This window comes from Ursus maritimus, unplaced genomic scaffold (genome assembly GCF_017311325.1).
Source record: "Ursus maritimus isolate PB19 unplaced genomic scaffold, ASM1731132v1 scaffold_17, whole genome shotgun sequence".
In the NCBI taxonomy this organism is placed as follows: Eukaryota; Metazoa; Chordata; class Mammalia; order Carnivora; family Ursidae; genus Ursus; species Ursus maritimus.
This window is the reverse complement of record NW_024424119.1, coordinates 58,617,040-58,639,039: the sequence shown is the minus strand read 5'-3', so window position 1 is coordinate 58,639,039 and position 22,000 is coordinate 58,617,040. Positions and strand designations below refer to the sequence as shown.

General features: G+C 66.1%; 1 protein-coding gene across 1 annotated transcript in view; it reads right to left on the bottom strand.

Annotated features, from left to right (window-relative positions):
- KCNT1 (potassium sodium-activated channel subfamily T member 1) overlaps positions 1–22,000 on the bottom strand; it is a 107,855-nt gene that overhangs the window by 62,721 nt on the left and 23,134 nt on the right. Inside the window, 9 exon segments of the mRNA XM_040631368.1 lie at positions 823–1,003; positions 1,899–1,993; positions 2,660–2,743; positions 2,812–2,886; positions 3,648–3,707; positions 3,777–3,825; positions 4,604–4,660; positions 7,284–7,383; positions 8,027–8,106. Of these exon segments, the coding sequence (XP_040487302.1) occupies positions 823–1,003; positions 1,899–1,993; positions 2,660–2,743; positions 2,812–2,886; positions 3,648–3,707; positions 3,777–3,825; positions 4,604–4,660; positions 7,284–7,383; positions 8,027–8,106 (781 nt within the window).

The window sequence follows — 22,000 nt, the reverse complement described above, 5'->3', positions numbered from 1 at the left end:
TGTCCCCTAAGATTCATGTCCACTCGGAACCTCCCCGTGGGACCTTATGTGGAAACAGGGTCTTTGCAGGTGTGATTAGTTAAGGCGAGGTCAGGCGGGATTGGGGTGGGCCTCCTCCAATGTCTAGTGCCCCTAAAAGGAGGGCAGAGGACGCAGAGGGACACACAGGGAGGAGGCACGTGAGGACGGGGGCAGGGATGGGAGGGATGCAGCCACAAGCCGGGGGAGGCCAGGGATCCCCAGGGCTCCGGAAGCAGGCAGGGCGTGAAAGGGAGCCTCCCTCGGGGTCTCCAGAAGGATCCAGCCCTGCCGACACCCCGGACTCAGACTCTGGCCTCCAGACGGGGGACGGACATTTGTGCCGTGTGAAGCCCCCCGGCGGCTGCCCGCGGATGTATGGCGAGTGTGGTCAGCGGTGGCCACTGCCACCTTCCGGGAGGGGGATGCGGCGGGCAGGCCGCTGTCTTTGCTCTTGTCCAAGGGCGCTAACCGGGAAGGACACGGGGAGGAAGCGGGGACAACCCCCTTCCACCTTCCAGGAGGGGGCGGGCAGCTGCTCCAGCCCTGAGCTTGCCGCAGCCTTGATCCCGAGCCTCCCCCCCCCCCCACCCGCCCCGTCGCCACCAACAGACCGCAGTGCCCCATCCAGAATGCCGCCCCTGGCTCCTCGCCCCGCTGGCCGTGGCCTCACCAGCCCCAGGCCCCCGGCCACCCCGCAGGGCCCGCGGCGAAGGGGTCACCCCCTCCCAGCCCCCTGAGGTCTCCGTCAGCCCCGGCCCCTGGCTGCTCGTTCCTGTGCGGGGCGCGGGGCCGCAGGCGCACCTGCAGTGGCAGCACCACCAGCGCCACGCAGATCATGACGACCACCAGCAGCTGGGACGGCCAGATCTTGGGCGTCACGTCGCCGTAGCCCACGGTGGAGAAGGTGACGATGCAGAAGTAGAAAGCCGTGAGCAGGGACAAGTTCTCGCCCGCCCGCTCCAGGTGCTGGATGCCACAGGTCCTGGAGATGCCGGCGGTCAGAGGGCCGTGGGCGGGGCCGCGGCTCTGCCGGCCCAGGTGCCCCGTCACTGGCAGGGGGACCCCCACCCCACACGCGGTCCCGAGTCCGGCTCAGTCCCTGTGGGCTCCGGGTGCTTCCCCCGGTCTGCCAGAGCCCGCACAACCCAGCCCTTCGGATTTCCCCCGATGTTCCGTTTCCAGCGCACGGCTCTTTCGAGGCCCCTGGAAAACGTGCCTCGAGGGTGGAGGCGGGACTGCACTGGTTGAATGTGGGCCTGGGGGGCCAGTGGGGGTGGGCGTGCCCAGCTGTGACCCCCACGTGCCACCTCACCTCTGAGCCCCCTCCTCACCCAGGAGGCCAGACGGGGTGTGGGGCTTGCCCAGCCCTTCCTAGGCCTGGAGCAGGACAGCCCTGCTTCCCACGCCTGTGGCCCCGAGTCCCAGTCCCCAGACAGAAAGTGTTGCTGGCAGGGCCTAGGGGGCCCACAGCACACACCATGGGGTGCTCAGCACAGAGAGGGGCTCAGAGACCCTCCCCCAGGGGGCCAGGGGCCGGGAGAGAGCAGGCCGAGTCACCCAGAGCTCTCCGCCCTACGGGCGCGGGTCCTGCTCTATGGAGCTCTGGGTGTGTTGGGAGGGCGTGGCGGAGGGGAGGCAGGAAGCACATGGCCCTCCTTCTCTCCTTCCCAGGCCTCGGTGCCTGCCCCGCATCCTTGCCTGGGGGACAGGAGGTGGTGACCAGCTTCCCCAGCACCGGGCAGGGCCAGTCCCCGGCCTCCTCCTAGAGAAGCTGGCCTCGGGCCCCCGCCGCCTGGGAGTGTGGGCTCTGAGCCGCCCCCCGGGGCTCTGGACAGCAAGGCGAGGGGCTGGTGGGACTCCCTGCGGGGCGCACTCACCCCGTGAACACCAGGCACAGCAGGGTGCAGAAGAGTATGAGGACCTGGTTGAACATGGCCGACTGCGTGCGCAGGATGGCACGGTGGAAGTCATTCTGCGGGACGCGGGGCTGTCAGGGCCAGAGCCTCGGACCCGCCACGGAGCCGGGGCCCTTCTGGCAGCACATCCCAGGGCTCATGAGCAAGCGAGAGAGGGGAGGTGTACCGGTATCCCAGGCCCCACTGCGGGGCACCTGCCCTCAGCCCTCAGCTCTCTGCAGACCCCTCTCGCCTCCCTCCCGGGGCTGCCCCCCTGGGGGCACAGGACTGGAAAGCCCGGGCTTTAGTTAGGATGGGGGTGAGACCAGGGGGCCTGGGCTCGGAGGGGACGGCCACCCTGGGGGAAACCCGTGTCAGGCTGCCTGCTGACAGCTCTGCAAAGGGATCTTGGCCAGACACTCAACAGAGGGTCTGTCCGTGGACCTGGTCTCTGTGGCCCATTTGCTCTCGCCCCTCCTCCCCGCAGCCACTTGTCTCCTGGGCTCAGGCAAAGCTCTGGGCTGAACTCCCTCCGCAGCACCGAGGCCGAGGTCAGTCCCGGTCAGGACAGAGACGGAAGGGCCCAGACACACGGGCCTTCCGCGGTGACAGAGATAGCACGCTTCTGCTCATCACCCCGGCCTCCTGGGGCACCGAGGGATGGTGGCCAGCTCCCCGCCAGGCCGGGGGCGTCCTGGGGGGCTCAGCACCCAGGCCAGGGGGACGGGAGCTACCGGGCTTACGATCATGTTTTCCAGGGCGTGCTTGGCCAGCCAGCAGTTCAGGAACACGGGGATGAACAGGTTCCTCAGGGGCGCCCAGAATATCTGTGGAGGAGACGGGTCAGGGGGCTGGGGCTGGGGGCGCCCCCCTCCTCCGCCAGCTGCTCACCCACCGTGACGATGAAGGGTAGCGTGTTGATCATCTCCAGGATGAAAGAGACACGGAAGATCTGCTCCCAGATGTTGCCCTGGGGGCCGTGGGGCAGGAAGAGAAAGACAGGCCAGCCAGGGGGTTGGGGAGCGGGGTGGGGGTCGGGGAGCGGGGTGGGCCGGGAGCGGGTGTGCGGGGTGGAGGTTGGGGTCCGGGAGCAGGGTGCGGGGAAAAGGCCAGCCAGGGGGCGGGAGCGGGGTGGGGGTCAGAGGGGAGCTGGGCTGGGGAGTCGGGGGGGGGTCGGGGCCGTGAGTGGGGTGCGTGGTGGTTGGGGTCCGGGAGCGGGGGGCGGGGGGAAGCCAGCCAGGGGGTCGGGAGCTAAAGTGGGGTCGGGAGGTGGGGGTTGACGGAGGTCAGGCCAGGTGGGGTGCGGAAGCGGGTGGGGGGTCGGGAGGGGTGCGGGTGGAGGTTGGGGTCCGGGAGGGGGGTGCCGGGGGAAAAGCCAGCCAGGGGGGCGGGGAGCGGGGTGGGGGGTCGGGGAGAGGCGGGGGGCGGGAGCCGGGTGGGGGTCGGGAGCGGGGGGGGGGCTCGGGGAGCGGGGTGGGGGTCGGGGAGCGGGGTGGGGTGACGGAGGGTCAGGCCAGGTGGGGGGTCGGGGAGCGGGGTGGGCGTCGGGGAGCGGGGTGGGGGTCGGCGAGCGGGGTGCGGGGTCGGGGAGCGGGGTGGGGTTCGGGGAGCGGGGTGGGGGTCCGGGAGCGGCGTGGGGGGTCGGGGAGCAGGGTGGGGGTCGGGGAGCAGGGTGCGGGGTCGGGGAGCGGGGTGGGGTGACGGAGGGTCAGGCCAGGTGGGGGCACTCACTTTGTAGCTGAGGTAAATAAGAAGCATCGTCTCCAGGAAGCTTATTATGGCCACGATGACCTAGGAGGGGCGGAGGCTGAGTGGGGCTGGGGGGAGCAGGGCCCACCCAGAGCCATGCCCCCCACTCACCTGGATCGCCCACAGAGTCATCTTTCTTTCCACCCAAAGGATGGGCGCCCTGGGGAGGGAGGGAGGTGAGCCTCGGGCTGTTGTCCCTCAGCCCTCCAGGCCTCTGCTGACCCCAAGCCGCTTCTTGGGCGGATGGAGGGCACCAGCCTTGCCCCCGGAGGGAACAAGAACAGGAGGGGGAGGGGAGGCTCCTCAGGAAAGGAGGCCAGACCTGAAGCTGGGGGGCATGGGGCAGGGCTGCAGGCTCAGTGGGGTCCTTCACCCTGGACGGGCTCCCTGGGGCAAGTGCAGACTGAGCCCGGGGCTCCCTTCCTCCCCAGCTGGACTCCGGGTTCCCGGGAGGTGCAGGCCAATGGGGGAGGGGGCAGGGTCTGTCGGAACGCTGGTGGTCACAAGGACAGGGCTGTCTGCACAGGGGCTCTGGGTGCTGGGGACGAATTAAGTGAGGCCAGAAACCAGAAGCCCCTCCATCCAGGAGGTGGCCGAGGCCCGAGGGATTCCTAAACTCTGGACCGGGCATCGTGGTCGCTCTGGGGCCACTTCCACTGCCTGCCAGGGACATGGCTCTCCTCACCCACAGGAGGGGCAGCCACGACTGACTGAGGCCTTCCCTGCTGCCCCCCTCCCCACCCACGGTCTGCGGGCTGAGCTGGAGTGGGGGGGCTGCTCAGTCAAGTCACATGTGGTGACATCTAGAATTTTAACACCACCCCTGAGACCTCAGGTGCTCTGCGCGGACAGCCCGGCATCATCCCAGCGCCCAGGCTGCACATCCATCCCGAGGGGCCGGGCCAGGGCAGGGGCCCGGAGCTGGCCGAGGAACTCACCAATTGATCTCGGACGAGGAGCCGTTGAAGGTGTAATTCTGCTTCGGGCAGCCCCAGCTGTGTGGAGAGACAGAGCTGGCCCAGCTGAGCCTCCGGAGAGACGCTTCCCAAGGTTGCCATGGGCTCAGGAAGCACAGTGGGTGACCACCCACCCCACCCAGGGCCAGCTCCCTGAATCTCAGACAGGCTAAGAGGCAGCCTGCCCCCACCCCACAGACCCCCAGGCAGGCAGGGTGGGAAAGCACGCCATGCTGGGACAGGAAAGGCAGAGCCCAGGGAAGAGTTGGGGATTCTGCCTGGTCTGACAGGAGTTGCTGGGGAGGGTTGGGTGTGGTCGGAGATGGACTGCAGAGCATTCAGTGCCCGCAAACAAGGCTGGACGATGCGTGAGAGATAGGGAAGGAAAGCTGAGCTCCCACCCAGAGGTGCTGACTCCGAGACGCATGTCCTGAGTCACTCCCAAGAACAAGCCTCTACACCAGCTGGATGCCCAGCCCCTGGGAAGGTGGTAGGGGCATGGAAGACCTGCTCATTCTGCCCCACGATGTAACCAACTCCAGGGTCACTGACCAAGGGGAACTCACTCTCACAGAGCCCCAGTGGTTATAGGCAGCTCCCTCCTCCTTTTCTTCCAACTGACCCACTTCCCTTGAGCCTTACTGGGGCTACTGTTGCAAAATCAATGCTCACAGACGTGGCTGGCTGTCCTCCCAACCACCCACCATCCATCTACCATCCATCCATCCACCTACCATCCATTCATCTATCCACCATCCATCCATCCATCCATCCAACCATCCATCCATCCACCTACCATCCATTCATTCATCCATCCATCATCCACCCACCATCATCCATCCATCATCCACCCACCATCATCCATCCATTCATCCACCCATCCATCCACTTACCATCCATCCAACCATTCATCCACCATCCATCTGTTCATCCATCCATCCATCTACCCATCCATCTATCCATCCATCCATCCACCATCCATCCACCTACCTATCCACCCACCATCCATCCATCCTTCCAAACATTCATCTACCATCCATCCAACCATTCATCTACCATCCACATGGCATCTATCCATCCACCCATGTACCCACCATCCATTCATCCACCACTGACCATCCATCCATCCATCCATCCATCCACCGATTCACTCACCATCTACTTTCTATCCAATAAACCATTCATCCACCATGCACTCTTTCATAATTTATCCATCCACCCACCTATCCACCCATTCTACCCATACCTCCACCAGGCCCCTCTTCCATCCATTTGCCCTCCCCCCTGCCCATCCATGTGCTAGGCACTGGGCAATGACTATGATAGACGTGGTCCCTGTAGGGTTGTGGAACCAGATGTCTCAAGAGCCTCTGGGAATGGGAGAAGGTGGGATGAACTCAGGAAAGTGGCTTGAAAGGCAGAGTCCCCAGTTTTCCTTCTCAAACCACCATGGCTGAATCTGTGCAACCCCACCCGGGATGAAGACAGGAGGGGTCTTAAGCGAGGGTGAAAGAATGTCTGTCTTGGGGACACCAGGCCCAGCTGCACGCAGGGGGTTAAGTGCAACTTGCACTGTCCTTAGGCCCCAGCTTCCTCCCGGGCTCGGCCTGGGAGCCCAGTGGCCATGCTTTACCCTCAGGGAAGAGGCGGGAAAAATCTGCCCTGAGGAGGGAGCCCGTTCACCCAGATGGCAGTGATGACCAGACTGCCCGACCTGACGGTAGGGCCCTCAGCATCCGAGTGCCCACTCTTAGTGTGAGCAGCTAAGGACACTCACTCCGCGTGAGCTCAGGAGAAGCAGAGACTGAGCCAAAGAGAAAACCATAAGAAAGAATCTGGGTTACAGACGTCACCTCAGGAAAAGCGGGAAAGCAGTGCCTGCCTGAAGCAAGAAGGAACTCTCAGAAATTAAAGCACGATGCGGAAAGATTGAGCCGGCTGCAGGTAAGCTAAGGAAGTTGCACAAGAGGAGAAACGGGAGACAGGCTCGTCCAGAACCACACGCCCAGGCATCGGAAGCCCAGAGACAGTGGAGGGGAATGGGTGTAATCTTCCAAGGCCATGTTCTCCCTGGTCCGGTGTGGGAGAGAAGGGGCCACGCCAAGGTGTCCCACAGACTGCCAGACACAGGCACACAGAGAAGACTCCACCAGCCCGTTGGGAAGAAAGGTGTGCTTCCCACGGGGACGACGAGCAGAAACGGTAGCAGGAAGACCGTGCAGCGAGAGGGGTCGTGGCCGATTCCCCGTACTTGTGAGCTGCGAGACAACTCAGACCTGAAGGTGGGCCGCGCGTGCTCCACGCCAGTGAGCGGTCCAGGAGGGGCAGGTGGGACCACGAGCAGCCCCGAGAAAGGAACCAAGAGGCCCTGCCTGGCTTGTATCCTGCCCCCTCCCCTGAAGGCAGCACAGAGCCACTCGCTGAGCCCCTCCCATGCACCACTGGACGCACACCCAGCCACAGTCCACGCCAGGGCGCCCTTCTCCCCGAGCTGAGCCCGTTGGTCGGCAGGACTCCGAGGGCAGCACCCCGGGCCCGGCTCCGCAGGGAAGGACATTGGGAAAGGACTCCTTGAGGGGCCAGGCCAGGGGCCGGGCACATGCCCCGTGCTGACCCCATCAGCCTCTGTCCCGGCAAGCGTCGGGAGAAGCCGGTCACCCACCATCCAATCCCCAGGGCCGGGTCGTCCAGCAGCACGCGCACGATGTACAGCAAGCAGGTGAGCAGCTTGAGGGAGAAGTTGAACAGCCGGATCCTCAGGCCTGCAGCGGACGGGCCACGCAGTGCTCCTGGGCCACCGGAGTCCCACTGCGGTCCCTGCCAACAGCTCCGCCTGCGCACCCGGAGCCCCCCGGACTAGGCTGCCCCAGGGACTGAGGGACTGTTCTGCACCGTCAGGGGCTGCTGCTGGGCCAGCCTCTGAGAGCCTCCACCCTGTCCCGCTTACAGATGGCGTGCAGACGGCTCTCACGCCACTTCGCTCCTGGGAACAGGAGGGTGGGGGTCTGGGGGCACGCTGATGGACTAGGACCTGGCGGTACCACCTGCATGCCCCATCCTGCATCCCAGGAAGGGTCCGAGGTGGCCAAGCTCCTGCTGGGAAAGCAGGTGGAGGGAACCTGTCGGGAGGAGTGGGGTTGCACGGAGGGACCAGGGAACCTTGCGGGTGTGGGTAGGAGGGCCCCAAGCCCAGCCTGGTGTCCAGCAGGGGGGCAGGATCCCCAGTTTCCGGGTCCCATCTCCCACTGGGGAGAAGGTGGCTTGAAGCTGAGACCAGGGGCCTTCCCACCCTGCCCTGTGCCCACCGCTCACTGACATAGCTCCTCCTGTGCCCGACCCCTGCCCCACGCAGGCCCCCTGACATAACTCCCCCCGCTGCAGCCCCTCAACAGGCCCCCCGCTCACTGGATCTCTGGTTTTTGATGAAGAACAGCTTGAGCCGCTCCTTGAAGGTGTTCTCATTGACGTAGAACTCCACCTGGACCCTGGGGAGGGAGGGGAGAGGAGCATGGGGAGCTCTGGCCAGTGGGGGCTTGAGCAGGGCCAGACCAGCTACTCCCACACGGCAGGAGCCCAGCAGACAGACAGAAGGCGGTGGCAGGATGAGGAGTGCACCCCCCTCCCCCCGCCAGAGTGACCAATGCGCTGGCGTGGTCCTGGCAGACCTGCCCGCCCACCCTTGCAAAGCCGCTGGGCACAGCTGGGGGACAGTCAGAGGCCACCCGCTCAGCACCAGGGCCCCTGGAGGTGAACACCCTTGGGCCCCCAGCCTTGACTGTCACAGGCAGCCAGCCGCCCGGGTTAAATACTCCCTGCGTGGCCCTCAGCACGGGCTCAAAACCTGCCAGCTCATCTATATAGAATGTCCTGGAAGCTGATAGTTGCTCTGTCTGATGGCCCCTGGTGGCTGTGCCCTGAGACTCACTGTAGCCTGTAGGATGGTCAGACAGAGGGGCCAGCAAGATGTGACCTTCCCTGCACTCGCCGTCAGGCCCGCCTTGGGCCCCTCCAGCCCGGGTTGCGCTCTGTCCCTCAGGCTCACCGAACACCTGGCAAACGCCCACATGCTCCGAGTCCTGCCCAGACACCCAGCATCCTGGGACAGACCACAGCCCACCCAGCACGCCAGTGAGGGAGTCGCCCTGGGGAAGGGCCATCTGGTCCCCGGGGAGTAACATGGAACCTGAGGCAATGGGCCACTGCCCGGCAGTCTCCTGGCCTCAGTCAGGGGCCTCCTGTGGCCGCTGTGCCCAGCATGCTGGCCTGCTGGGGGCTCGGGGCTCCCAGAATGGAAACTCTGGTGTTGACAGCAAGTAGGACCGGCAGAGCGTGGTTCTGGACCCAGGGCTCCTGTGGCCAGTAGGGCTGTCCTCCCCCGGGCCTCCCGGCCATCGTCCACCAGGGCAGGGGGCTCTGACATGTGGTGGGGGGGCTGTGAACCGAGGCTCTGGCTCCCACTGAGGCAGAAACCAGCACTGCTCTCACCCTGACAGCTCACAGGGCTGCTCGGCCTGGGGTGCTCAGCCTGGGGCTGGCTGCCCCGTCTCCAGGAAGCGTCTGCAACAGTCCTCATTCCCCAAAGCCTGTTCTGGGCAGGGTACGTGACATAGCCGTGGTGGCCATCCGGACCTGCCCTGGTGGTGGGCCCTAGGGAGGGGCCTCGGGCAGGCCGCTGGCACCTCCCTGACCTGCTCCAGGCTGGGGTCCTTGGCCCTGGCCACAGTGGCCTCTGCTGGCCACAGGGCTCAAGAAAGGCCCCAGAGGACGCAGGGGTGGCATGGGCCCCTCTCTACTCTTGCGTCCTGGTGCAGGGCGGTCACCCAGCCACACCCTGGACTCTCGGAGCCGAGCAGCAGGAAGAGCCTCCCACAGACCAGTGGGGTCCAAACCCAGAGCCAGCTGCCAATGTACCCCGTGGTACCCCAGCACACGCCCTCTACCCCAGCGCGCCTTGTACCCCAGCACATGCCCTGTACCCCAGTGCGCCCTGTACCCCAGCGTGCCCCCTGTACCCCAGCGTGCCCTGTACCCCAGCACATGCCCCGTACCCCAGCACACGCCCTCTACCCCAGTGCGCCTTGTACCCCAGCACACGCCCTGTACCCCAGTGTGCCCTGTACCCCAGCACATGCCCCGTACCCCAGCGTGCCCCGTACCCCAGCGTGCCCCGTACCCCAGCACACGCCCCGTACCCTAGCACACGCCCTCTACCCCAGTGCACCTTGTACCCCAGCGTGCCCCGTACCCCAGCACGCGCCCTGTACCCCAGCGCGCCCTGTGCCCCAGCACGTGCCCTGTACCCCAGCACATGCCCTGTACCCCAGCACAGGCTCCTTTCCTCTCTCCTCGGAGCACCCCCTGCTCTCTGGGCTTCTTTTGGAACCTGAATCCCACCTTCCGCTGTACGTGCCACCTGGAGCTGGGTCGGGGGCCTGACGGTCTCTTTGGGGAGTTGGTCAGACAAGCCTGGCTGGGCCTGGGCCCAGTCTGCTCAGGTCAGGGGACGGATTCAACTCCGTGAGCCCAAGGGACTCCCCGGGGCCCCAGAGCACCCAGCTCAGGAGCAGACCCTCCCTGCCACTCTGGTCCTGCCACGGCAAAGCCTCAACACAGAGGTGTCCCCAACCCCACCTAGGCCATCCACTCAGGCTTGTCCCCTGGCAGGGCCCTTACCTGGCCAGCAAGGCCCTCCCTGGCAGCCCTCGGGCTCCTTCCTCCTCAGCCTCCCAGGGCACTGACCATGCTGCCCTCCCGCCCCCACCCGCTCTGGTCATCTCCCTCTCCCCCAGACTCCTTGGCTATCCCCCCTCCCAGCTCTGAATGTGCAATGCCCCAGGGCTGGTCACAGGTCCCTCTCAATGCCCATCTGGCCCTCTTGTGCAAGGTGACTTCGAAACCCCAGCTCTCCTCTGATCCCCCCGCTGCCCTCCGACAGCGCCCCTCAGGGTGTTGCTCCCTAGACCAAGCAGGACCAGCCCCTCCCCCACGTCGGACCTCAGACCCACCTCCCCGGGGCCACCCTCTATGCCTCTGAGAGCCCCTGTTCCGCAGGGCTCCACTCCCTTCCAGGGGTCCCACCACTCCTGCCTCCCCTGCCTGTTCCCGCTGGAAGGCTGGATCCCAGCAGGTGACACAAAGGGCCAGAGGCCAGAGTCCCTAGCTCCTTCCTGCTCTCTCTGTTGGGAAAACCCAGGGACCCCTAGCTCCTTCCCCGGCACTCCCAACCCTAACCCAACCTTGCCCCCTGCCCCCACTTTCCGCCAGCCCCTTGCTGCGTGGGAGCCTTTCCCAGTCCCCCTCCACTGCCCAGGCCCATGGGGTCAGGACTACTGACCTGGGGCTGGTCGGGCCCCACACACCTTCGCTTCCAAGGCCCCTGGCCCTTCCCCTGCTCCCCAGAAGTGGAACCCTAGTCACTCCTCGGCCAGCCTTTGTCCCCTTGTGGGGGCAGCTGCAGACACCCATCGGGACAGCGCCCCAAGGCGGTCGGTGGTCAGTGGTCAGTGGCCTGCGATGAGGCAAGAAGGGCTGGCGGACGTGGCCATGTGGATGGAGCCTGCAGGGCCAGGGAGCATCAGGAAGCCTCCCTCACGTTTAATTTTTCATGAGCCGTGGCTGCCCACTTCTGGCACCGTCACGAGAGCAAATGACAAACCGTCCATTTATCCTGAGGTACAGGTAAGGTGATGAGTGTAATTAGGCCCAAAGGGGCGCCGGGCCGACGCAGGAGGAAACGCCTTCCAGAGCCACCCAGACCCCGCAGCCCCAGATTCACGGCACAGGCTGGGCCTGGCTGCAGGCTCGGCGAGCTCGTGGGAAGAAGCAAGGGGGCCGGGGTCACAGACGGTCTGGCCTGGCAGAGGCCCTCGTCCTCGTGGCCCGGCTGCTCCATGGCCCCAGCACAGGTCTGAGCCCCGGCCTTAGCTGGGGAACGAACAGCGAAAGGCCCGTCTGCCCCGGCGTCTTGAGGGTGCCAGGCCGGGGGAGACTTTACCTGCTGTCTCTGCATCTCAGGCTTCTCCCTGGGGTCTGGCTGACCGCTCGCTCCCGGATGGAGGACTGAGTGCAGGGCCTGGGGCCTGGCACCTACCAGCTCGGATGGTGCCAGTGATCAGGGCTGATCTGATTCTGGGTCCCCCCAGTGGCCTGCTCTGTCGCTCACACCGCCCTGGAAAGATGGGCCCCGGGCCATAAATCACGTGTGTGGCTGTAGATGGCGTGTGGCTGATGCCCTCCGTGGGCGGGGGCGTGACCTGGCTGGGGCTGCCCCTCCCCCGATGGCTGGTCCAGCTGCAGCTCAAGGCCCTGAGATGGGGTGGGTGACCAGGCTCACAGGAAGCCGCCCGAGGGAGGGCTGGGAGAAGGGACCTGGGAACGCACACACAGTGCTGTGGCCTCGGGGCTCAGGGTCAGCATCCAGGGCCAGCGAACAGTGCCCGAGCGCACAGGCCAGGGTCCGTTCTCGGCAGGAGGCCTGGAGGGGAGGGCTGGGCATGCTGCCAGGGGCCCAGGAAGAAGGTCTAAGGTATGAGCGGATAGGCCTGGTCTGGGGCCCAGAGGCTGTGGGGAGCCTGCGGCTCAGACAGCCCTTGGCTTACCACCTGGGGTCAGACCACCAGCCCCGAGGCCCGGACGGGCCAAACCTAGGCCCCATCCCTGGGAAGAGTCCTTAGCCCTGGCTCGTCTGCCCTCAGACTTGAGCAGCTCTCAGGCTGGTGACGGTAGGGGTCCAGGCCGAGCAGACAAAAGCCACCTCACTGAGTCCTGCCATGGGGCCCCTCAGAGGGCTCCAGGCTGACTCATCCCTCCATGCACAGAAAGGAAGGTCCAGCAAGGCGGGACCACATCACCCAGTGGCTCACAGGCACTGGGGGCCCTGGGCTCCCCACGGGACCAGGGACTCTTGAATGTTTGGGGTGGAAGGTCAGTCCCCACCTGGCTCTGCCCCATCCCCACCTGGCTTCTGTTTGAGCGAGGCCCACCACCTGCCTGGGCCCCACCATCTTGCCCATGCTGGAGTGGAACCAAGGAGACCCCCTTTCACCGGCAAAGCAGCTCAAACCTCCCCTACCCGATGCCAGGACAGGACCCGCCAGGCAAGGGTGGCTGCCCAGTGATGAGCCAGGCGGGGGGAGGCTGGGGGTCGTCCATCTCCCTGATGACCAGCAGGCTGACCGGTGGGCCAACAGGCAGGCCCCGGAAGCAGGCCTTCCAGGGAATCCTGGCAGGCAGCTCAGGCACAGATGGCCTGGGCCCCGCGGTCGGCCTGAGGGGAGGGTGGCCAGACATGAAGCACACGGCCACAGGCCAGGCCCACCCGCGTGGCCACAACAGCCGTGCACTCACATGGGGCCGAGATCCGACTGCCCGCTTCCCTTGGTCTGCCGCGGTGTGCTGTCCTCTGCGCCGGAACCCACAGACCGACGGGCCAAAGAAAGGGCAGGGCCCAGGCCTACCTGCCAACCCTGAGGCCAGCTATTCTGAGAAAGGGCAGAGCTTGTGAGCAGCCCAGGGACCCAGAGCAGGACAGACGTGTGGCTGGCCCCACCCCCGCGCATGGGCACTTCCTGAGGCGTGCGGGCAAGAAGCCCTGGTGGGAAGACTGCGGGGCGGCGGGGCACCGCGGTTGGTGGCGTGGGAACCAAGGCTGCTGTGTCCCCACCACTCCCAGCCCCAAGCCTGCAGACTCGCCCATGGGGGGCTGGCAGCCACGTCCCCCCGCACCCCGACCCTCATCAGGGTGGCTCAGGATCCACCTCAAAGGGTGGCTGGAGAGCGGGCTGAAAGGCTTTCCTCTAGCGCCTGCCCGCTGCCGGGGGCATCGCCGGGTCGGGAACCTGGAGGAGCAGGGCAGCCGGGGGAACGGAGGAAGAGCAGGTGGACAGTGGCTTCTTGAACCAGCAGATGAGCTCGGCCTGGGCATTCCCCACAGGGCAGTCCCGCCTGGGACCTGCTGCACGCGTGTCAGAGAGGGCCCTTGTCCGGGCGCCCTCGGCTGGGGGAGGGGGCGCTAGGAGAGCCTCCGTGGGCCTCCGTGGGTCCGTGGTGTCTGCTCTACCAGGGACAATGCTGGGGGGGGCAGGACCTGCAGCCTCGGCCCTTCGGGAGCCTGCACTGTCCACATCCTCCCGGGGAGCCTGGGGTGCCGGGAGGAGCCCTGCGGGCGATGGAGGGACCTTCCACCCTGCCCGTGACCCACCGCACCACAGGGCCTGGGCCGGCCCAGCCTCCCGGCTCCCACACTCCTGACGGGAGAATCCCGGCCCCAAGTCTCAGGCTGCAGGGAGCCGGGTCAGCAGCCGGAAGCCCAGAGGGGGCGGCGTCGCTGCCGACAATGTCAGCGAGTGAAATCAGGTCCCACTTGGCGGCCACACTGAACGCTGGGGGCCTGGGTGGGCTGTGGCTCCTCTGAGGAGGACTCTGGTCTCCCGGCCTCAAAGCCACCCTCCACTAGACCTAGATCTGAACTGAAGCCCAGAAGAGCCGAGTGCCCGGCGGCCTGGCCCTGCACGTGTCACCCAGGCCGGCTGAGGCTGCTGAGGGTCCCAGCAGTCATCTGCATGCCTGTCCCCGTAAGGGGGTCCCGATTCCCACTGTCTGGCCACTCCCAAGGGCAGTGGCCACCACTGTGGGTGGCTGCCTTGGACAGCCCTGTTTCCCACTGCAGGGCTCCTCCCCGGGGACTGCCTGCTGTCCCGTGCTCAGCCTCAGCTTCAGCCCCCAGGCCCGCAGTTCTGTTGGTGCAGGGAGGTGGTGGCCGGTGCCGCCTCGGGCCTGCTCCTGCCTGGGGTCTCCCCCAGAAGCGCAGGGCCTGAGTCCCCGCCTCCACTCCCAGGTCCGCTGCGGGTGCAAGGACGCTCGTCTGTCCCTGCTTCGGCCCCCTCCTTGCAAGCACTTACTGAGACAGGGAGGAGTCCAGACTGACATCTTCCACAGGAAGCCTAGGGACAGACACAGGTGGTCACGTCAACACGAAAGATGGATGGACCGAGGGCCTGGACTCCTGGACCGGGCGGGAGCACGGACTCTCAAAGAGACTCTGGGCAGGTGCGAGGGAAGTGGGGGCGCACCCATGTGCTTGCTCCCCCCGTCCAGACCCGCGGAGCCCCCAGGCAGGCAGAGGTGTCCACGGGAGGCAGCCCGCAGTGGGGCAGTGACCGCATCTGGCTCCCCTGGTTCCCGAGAAAGCAGCACAGCGCAGGCAGCAGCTGGCACACGTGCCCCCTGCCCAGGCTGGATCCCACCCAAGGCCAAGGCCAAGGCCATCCGCCTTCAGCCCAGGAATTAGGAAAGGATCAGCCTGTTTGGTGAGCTCTCACTGTCCCTGCTCCCGCCAAGCCTGCCCCAGGCACCACGACCCCGGCTCCAAGGAAAGGCCCCACTTTCCACCCGGGAAGCTGATGGGGCAAGGGCCAGTTCCCACACAAGACGGGACAGCCAGGGCTCCCTGGTCTCAAGTCTGCCCACCTCCCCTCTGCTCCCCTGCTGTCTCCGGGCCTGGCCACAGAGCCCACCAGCCCTGCATCTTGACTTCCCAGTGAGAGGACAGGTCGAGGCTGGGTGCTGATGCTTCTTAGGGGGTGCCCAGGTGTGCCCCCTCCACTGACCAGCAATCACAGCTGCTGCCCTTTGGACCGCCGGCCCTAGGGTTCTGCCTGCCTGGCCACATGCAGCAGACACCGAGATGGCTGGGCCTGGGCTGGAGGGGGTGCTGGGAGGGACAGGCTGGTGGGAGCTATGGGGCTCAGGGCGCTGGCCGCTGGGGGGCTGGTGGGGGTGTGTGTGTGCAGAAAGTCTACTCTTTGCTGATGATGTGTCCATCTGGAAGACTTCAGGCCCTCTCTTAATCCTCAAAGCAACCATGTTCCAGAAGAGAAAGCACAGGTTCAGAGAGGACCTCTGCCTTCCCAAGGCCACGGGCAGGGAGGAAGGAGCCGGCCTGTAGGGCTGGGGCAGCCCCTCACCCTGGGCCAGGCCACAGGCACACATCCACCCGCTCCCTGGGCAGGGCCCTCTGGGTGGGCAGGCTCCCCTCCTAGTGCCCCAGCCTGCAGCTCCTGGTGCTTGGGTGGGCAAGGCAGGGAGGCAGAACACTCCAGGGAACGAGGTCTGGACGGGGTGTGCTGGGGGGCTGGGCTCCACACGGAGCAGGGGAAACCAGGGCTTCACCAGGGCTCAGCATGGAGTCACAGGGAGCTTCTGGCAGATTCTGCATGTTTGTCTGCTTTGGACAAACATGTTTGTCCTTTCGTTGGCCCAGGCACTGCCCCAGGCCCTGAGCTGGGGTGACAGCTGCACCAGAGGGTGGCAGGAGCCTGGCAGGGCCACAGCCGTTGTGGTGGAGCCAGGAACTCACGGAGAGCGGGTCGGGGGTGCTGGGGGGCATGTGGGGAGTGGCAGGGCTCCTGGAGGAGCACAGGGGCCACATAAAGGGGAGAAGGGCGAGTGGACCTGTGGGGGAGGGGCTTCTGCCTGCTGCTGTTGGACCGTGAAGGCAGGCTTGGGGTCATGGCAAACACACGGGGTCCTGGGAAGAACAGCAGGAAAGCAGGACCACATTGGAGCCCCAAACACCCCAAGATGTGGAGGCTCCGTGCTGGGCTTGTAGCACCCGGGGAGCGCCTGGCTCGGGAGTGCAGAGTGAAAGGTGTTTCCTGCAGTCCTTGCTCCTCTTCCCTCCTCAGCCCCACAGTTCACAGGAGCTCCCACGGTCCTGCAAGCAGGGATGGGCCCTGCCTGCCCCTCCAGGCCCATCCTCAGTGGTCAGAGATGCAGCCACGAGGGATGGACTGCACCCAGTGGCCACGCAGTACAGCCCCCTCCTGGGGCTCACGGGATTCGAACCTGCCAGGAGCACCCCGACCTGTTCCGCCCCCGCCCCCGTCAGGCCCCCCTCACCAGGCCCCCCTCCCTGGCCCCGCCTCCCCAGGCCCCGCCTCACCTCGCCGGCACCGCCTCCCCAGGGCCCCCGCCCGCAAGCAGCTGGATTCCTGCACTGTACCCCAAAGCCTGCCTGTCAGCCCAGCTCTGAGGGAGACCCCTGCGAGGATGTCCCCTCCCCTGCAACTCTCAATGGCGGGGCACAGACAGCTGGATGGCCAAGCGCATGACTGCTCCGCCCAGGCCTTCCTGTTCCCCCTCCTCCCTGGGGACACCTCTTCCTCTCTTTCTGCTTGGGGACCCCCTGGCCTCCGCCTATCGCCTCACACAGGACCTGAGCTCCATCCTGGCCTCTGGCCTTCGGCTCCTCCCCTCCCCCCCCAGGGCACCCGCACTCACAGGAGGGTCCCACTGGCCAGCCTGGGCCCTGCCCGCTGGTGTTCTCCTGGCTGTGCTTCCAGGTACCCCAAACTCAGCCGTCGACGGAGTGCCCCCCACACCCCGCTCCCACTCCTCACAACCCCCAGATCCCCGGATTCTCCCTCCTAGATCTTTCTGTAGCCTTTTCCTTCTCACTGGGGCTGCCATGATGCCTTCCAGGGTACCCACCCAGGTGTCCCCTCCAAGGATGGACCAGTGAGCCCCTCCTTTGGTGCAGAACCCAAACCCTGGGGGTGCAGTTTCCCAGTAATCAGGCCTTTCCTCTCCTGCCCTGTCTGTCCTTCCGGGTCAGCGTGCTTGACCTGCCACAGCACCTGGGAAGAGCGAGCCACCCAGCACCTGTTGTGGGCACTCTCTGCTCCTGTCCAGAATAAACTCCGTGCCATGCACCTAACGTCTGGAGACACAAGGCTGCAGGGCTCCAGGCCCTAATACCGTGTAGCTACAGACTGTTCCCTTTGCTCTGCGGAAGGAGGCCGATGAGGACCCTGTACTTGCTGGGGACAGAGCAAGTCACCCATGTAAGCGCCAGCACAGAACTGGGGGCAGGAGAGTGCGGGGATGGGAGAGGGCTTCCCGGAGGAGGTGGCCTTGCCATCTCAGCTCCCATTCTGCACTGCAGGCTCAGATGCAGCCTGGGCAGGACCTGCCTGCCATCTCTGCGTCCCTGCAGGAACAGGGACAGCAAGGGGAGCCAATCTCTTGCAGGGGCTGGACTGGCTGTAACCAGAGCCTCTGGAATCACTGCCCCCCACAGCGTCCAAGAGGCGGAAGGAGAGGAGAGACATCTGTCCTCAGGGCCTTGGCCAGCACTTGCTTCCTTCCCACCCAGGCTGCCCGTTAGCTGCTCCGAGGCCTCTTAGAGGCACTTAATCTCTAGCCTTAGCAGTCTGCTCCGGGGAATGGGGATGATTTGAGGAGCCAGAAATGGGGTGTGAAGGCAGGGAGGGGCCTGGACAGTCTGTAGCCAGGCAGGAGGGGCAGGGGAGAGGCTCCCTAGGCATCCCTGATCCTGCCATCTGCCAGGCCAAGTCCCTGCCAACCTCCGCCACAACCTCAAGGAGGCCTGGCACCCCCACCCCCGGGCTTCGGCCCTGGCTGCTGCCTCTGCCTGGAGGGCCCCTGCCCACCTGCTGGGGTCCCTCCCTGAAGGCCAGCAGCCCTGGGAGCCCCCGCTCTCCTCACCCAGGCCCAGCCTGCACCTCTCTGCCAGACACAGGATTCTGTGCCCACGATGTGTGCCCACACCAGGGTGGGTCTGATTCATCTCCGTTCCCCCCGCAGCATATAGAAGGGCTCCGTGCACTGAGAAGATGCTAGCTAAGTACTAATGCTGCAGACAGAGCCTCAGTGTCCTCATCCGTGAAATGGGGTGCTGTGTCCAACCCTGTCCTCAGAGGAGCCAGAAAAGGGCCAGTGATGCCCCCTCCCCAGGCGGGCCCCCTCCCCAGGAGATGGGCCTCCTGCACCCTGGTGCCACAAGCTCTGGGCACTTGTCCCCAGGGAACCTGAGACCTGACTGTGTCTCAGCTCCAATCTGCTGTGCAGCCTTCCGCCAGGCCCCCAACCTCCCTGGGCCTCATGCTGCCCGCCTCTGAAGTGGGGATGCGGACGCTGGAACCAACAGGAGTGTGGGCTCAGTGGGCCAGGGCCGGGCAGGGGTCACCGAGCCACCTGGCACAGTGTCTGGGTCCTTTCTTCCTTCTCCCCTCCCCAGTCTTACCTGCAGGCCCACGGTACAAGCTACTGAGAGCAGGAGGGAGTTGGGGGGGAGGGAAGCACAGGCTCCGGGCGCCTGGGTGAGGGTTCCGAGGGGGGGAACCGGGCCATCCCCCCTTCCCGGGCTGTAGGCGACTCCGCAGGTGCAGCCCAGCGGAGCCCGTGCGGGATGCGAGCGTTAGAAGCAAAGCCCCTCCCGGCGGCACCCGGGGTCCCCGGGCGCGCGCCCTTACCTCTGGCCCACGTCGCTGCCCACGGAGCCCCCGCCGCGGGCCGGCAGCAGCGGGCTGAGCCCGTGCGGCTCCTCCGGCGCCGAGGCGCCGGCCGGGGCACCCCCCGGGCCCGCCTTGCCCTCGGACGGCGAGCGCGGCAGCTTGGCCCGCGCCATCCTGCGGGAGCGCACGGGCGGGAGGCGGCGGGGGCGGTGCTCCCATCTCCGCGCCCCGCCCCGCGCTCCCCGCGCCGCCGCCGCAGTGGATCGGCCCGGCCGGGTGGGGGGCGCTGCGGGGCGGGAGGGAGGCGGGTGGACTCGCGGGCCCCTTCTCTCCCCGAGCGGAGGAGCCCCGGGCGGGAGGGAGGGTCTCGGCGCCCAGCGGCCAGGGCCGCCTTGTAACGGAAGTAGTAGTAAGAATCACGACAGTCACGGCGGCGCTGGGGGAGGGGAGCAGTAGTGGCGCGGCGACAGCTGGTGGCTCTCGGCCACTCACCTCCGCAGGCAGGAGCCGCTGGAGCCCAGGGAGCGTTGGTGCTCGGTCGTGCGCCCAAGTCCCACGCGGCCTGAGGGTCCCGGGGACCCAGGTGGGGCTCCGGATGGCCTGCCAGGAGCTGTGCCCACCTTCCAGGCCCCACCCCTGGTGCCTGGTCAGGTCGGGTGGGTCCACCCCAGCCAGGTGGGAAACGCGCGCTCTGTCTGTCCATCCCCCCATTCCCCACCTCCCAGGGCTACCGGGGAGTCCATGGGGACACTCACCGCGGGGTGCCCATACGCTAGGCTCAGCTCTGTGCCAGGCACAAGAGCCCTGCGTCGGACAGAGCAGTTGCTTTGTGGAGCCCTGTCTGCGCCCGATGCCCTGCTGGGGACGGCTCTGGTCAGCTCAGCGAACAGGAACCCGAGGAGACAGGAGACGGCCGACTTCGGTTTTGCAAAGTGGGGAGATGAGGCCCTGAGGTAGGAGGTGGCTTCCCCAGGAGGCAGGCAGGGAGACACAGAGCAAGGGGCCGACAGGTGAGTGGCTCAGGCAGGGAGCAGCGGGCAGGTGTTGGTGCTGGGGGCACCTAGGCTCTGGCTGGAGCCCCGCTGGGGGCAGGCGGTGTTTAGGTGCACGGCCGTGCTCCACCGTGGCCGGCGGCTCCAGGCCTTCCCGACGTGCGCAAACCCGGACACCCAGACCCAAGGCCCCAGCTTGTCTGGCTTACAGAAAGTCTGCAGGAGGAAGGTGGGCCTCAGAACTCCCAGCCCTGCCTGGCCCCTCCCCAGAGAGGCAGGAAAGTCAGGTGCAGAACCATTCAGTGGTCTCAGCAACCCCCCAGCATCTCCCTGGACCGAGTTCCCTGTCAGGACTCTGCCCTAAAGGAACGAGGTGTTTATGTGGGCGAAGCCCTCTGCCTGCCCCTGGGGGGAGGGGGTGAGGAGATGGCGGCCCCTTGTCACCCTTCCTGTGGAGCGACACGGAGTGGCTGCACCCACTGAGCACTGGGCTCTGTGGAGCCGGCCCCTGGGCAATGCCAAGGCTCCCCGCGTGTCGGTCAATAACAGAGCAGGGCTGGACGGCAGGGACGCTCGCCCGGCCACCCCGGGAGGTGCAGGAAGCCGCAGGGCTCCCTGGGATGCGTTTTCACCCACAGACAGGACACGAGCTCGTGGCCCCTGAGCGATGGTGGCACGTGGCGCCCACCTGTACGTGCACAGGCCGGCCAACGCGTCCGGTCCGCGGCAGGGAAGCCCACACATCTGGCCCGTCTGCCGCGTCTGCCACAGCTGCTGTGCTTTCTCCTGTCCTGGACTGTGAGAGGGCCGTGGGTCCTCACGTAGCGACGGCTTCCGAGGCCCTGGATGAGAGTCAGCTGATGAGGGAAGGTTTTTCCAATGTTTTATAAGGCGTGACCTAACAGAAACCGTTGGCTGATGTGCACGGAAGGACCACCAAGCAACTGTCAGCGCTGTTCCGTCTGGAGTGGGTGGCAGAGGCCCTTCCAGCTGGCCCGCTGCAGCACTTATGTAAGGTTTATTTTGAAAATGATCATCCAGTTCAGCATACGGTCCCTGTCTCCCGTACGCGGAGGAGGGACCCCCGGCATGGGGCAGCAGCCCGGGGCACCGCGTTCCCTGGTCGTGGCGCACCGCGAGGAGTGACCCAAACGGCCCGCTCCCACCGGGGTCGGACGAGCTCGAGCCCCATGGCTGCCGCCGCGGGAGGGGCGGACGAAAAGAGCAGTCTCCCTTTTCTCAAGCACTGCAAACGCTGCTTCACTCCCACCACAAGAGCAGCCCTGCGGAGGGGGTGGTCACTCTGCATTTCTGTGCCAAGAGGGGCTGGGCCGGGCAGAGGAGGAGAGGACAGGTGGAAGTAGCCAGGCTTCTGGAGGACTGGATGGCGGGGGAATCCACGGGGCTGAGGGAATGGGTGGGCGGTGACGCCCCGAGACGGGGAGGACAGGAGGATGTCAGGAGGAGGACAGGAGATAGGGTGGGTTTCCAGATCCGTTCTGGACATCCTTCAAGGGCGTGCCCGACACTGTCTCGTGGGGGGCTGGGTGCCCACGCCTGGCACGCCGTGGGCGGCTGGGCTGGAGAGACACCTGGGAGCAGGTGAGGCCTGCAGGTGGGACATCCACAGGGGGGAGGGCAGGTGGGAGGGCTGGCCCAGGAGCCTCCTGAACCAGGGAGAGGCAGAGGCTTTGTGAAAGGTAGTGCTGAGTGACCGGGCGGCAGGCAGAGCACAGGCCAAGGGTTGCCCAGACGGACGCCTGCCTCCACCCTCTGAAGCCAAACTGGTGTGCGCCTGCGGGGTCCTGGGGATCCTCACCCACAGCCCCACGTCGGGAGAGGTGAACTGGAGGGCGTGCTGGTGGCCGTGGCTGTGGCCTGGCTGGGGCGGTGCCCGGGCTGCCTGGGCCAGTGAGCCCACGGAAAGGTGCTCAACGCCGCCAGGCCCTAGAGAGTGTGAATCAAATCTACAACGGGATCCCACCTCGCTCACTGGGACGGCCGCTACCAACACACAGAAGTGAAGGTGCTGGCACGGACACGGAGAGACTGGACCCTGTGCGCTGTTGCCGGGCACGGGAGATGCTGCAGCCGCGGTGGGAGGGTCTGGAGCTTCCTCAGGAAACTAACCT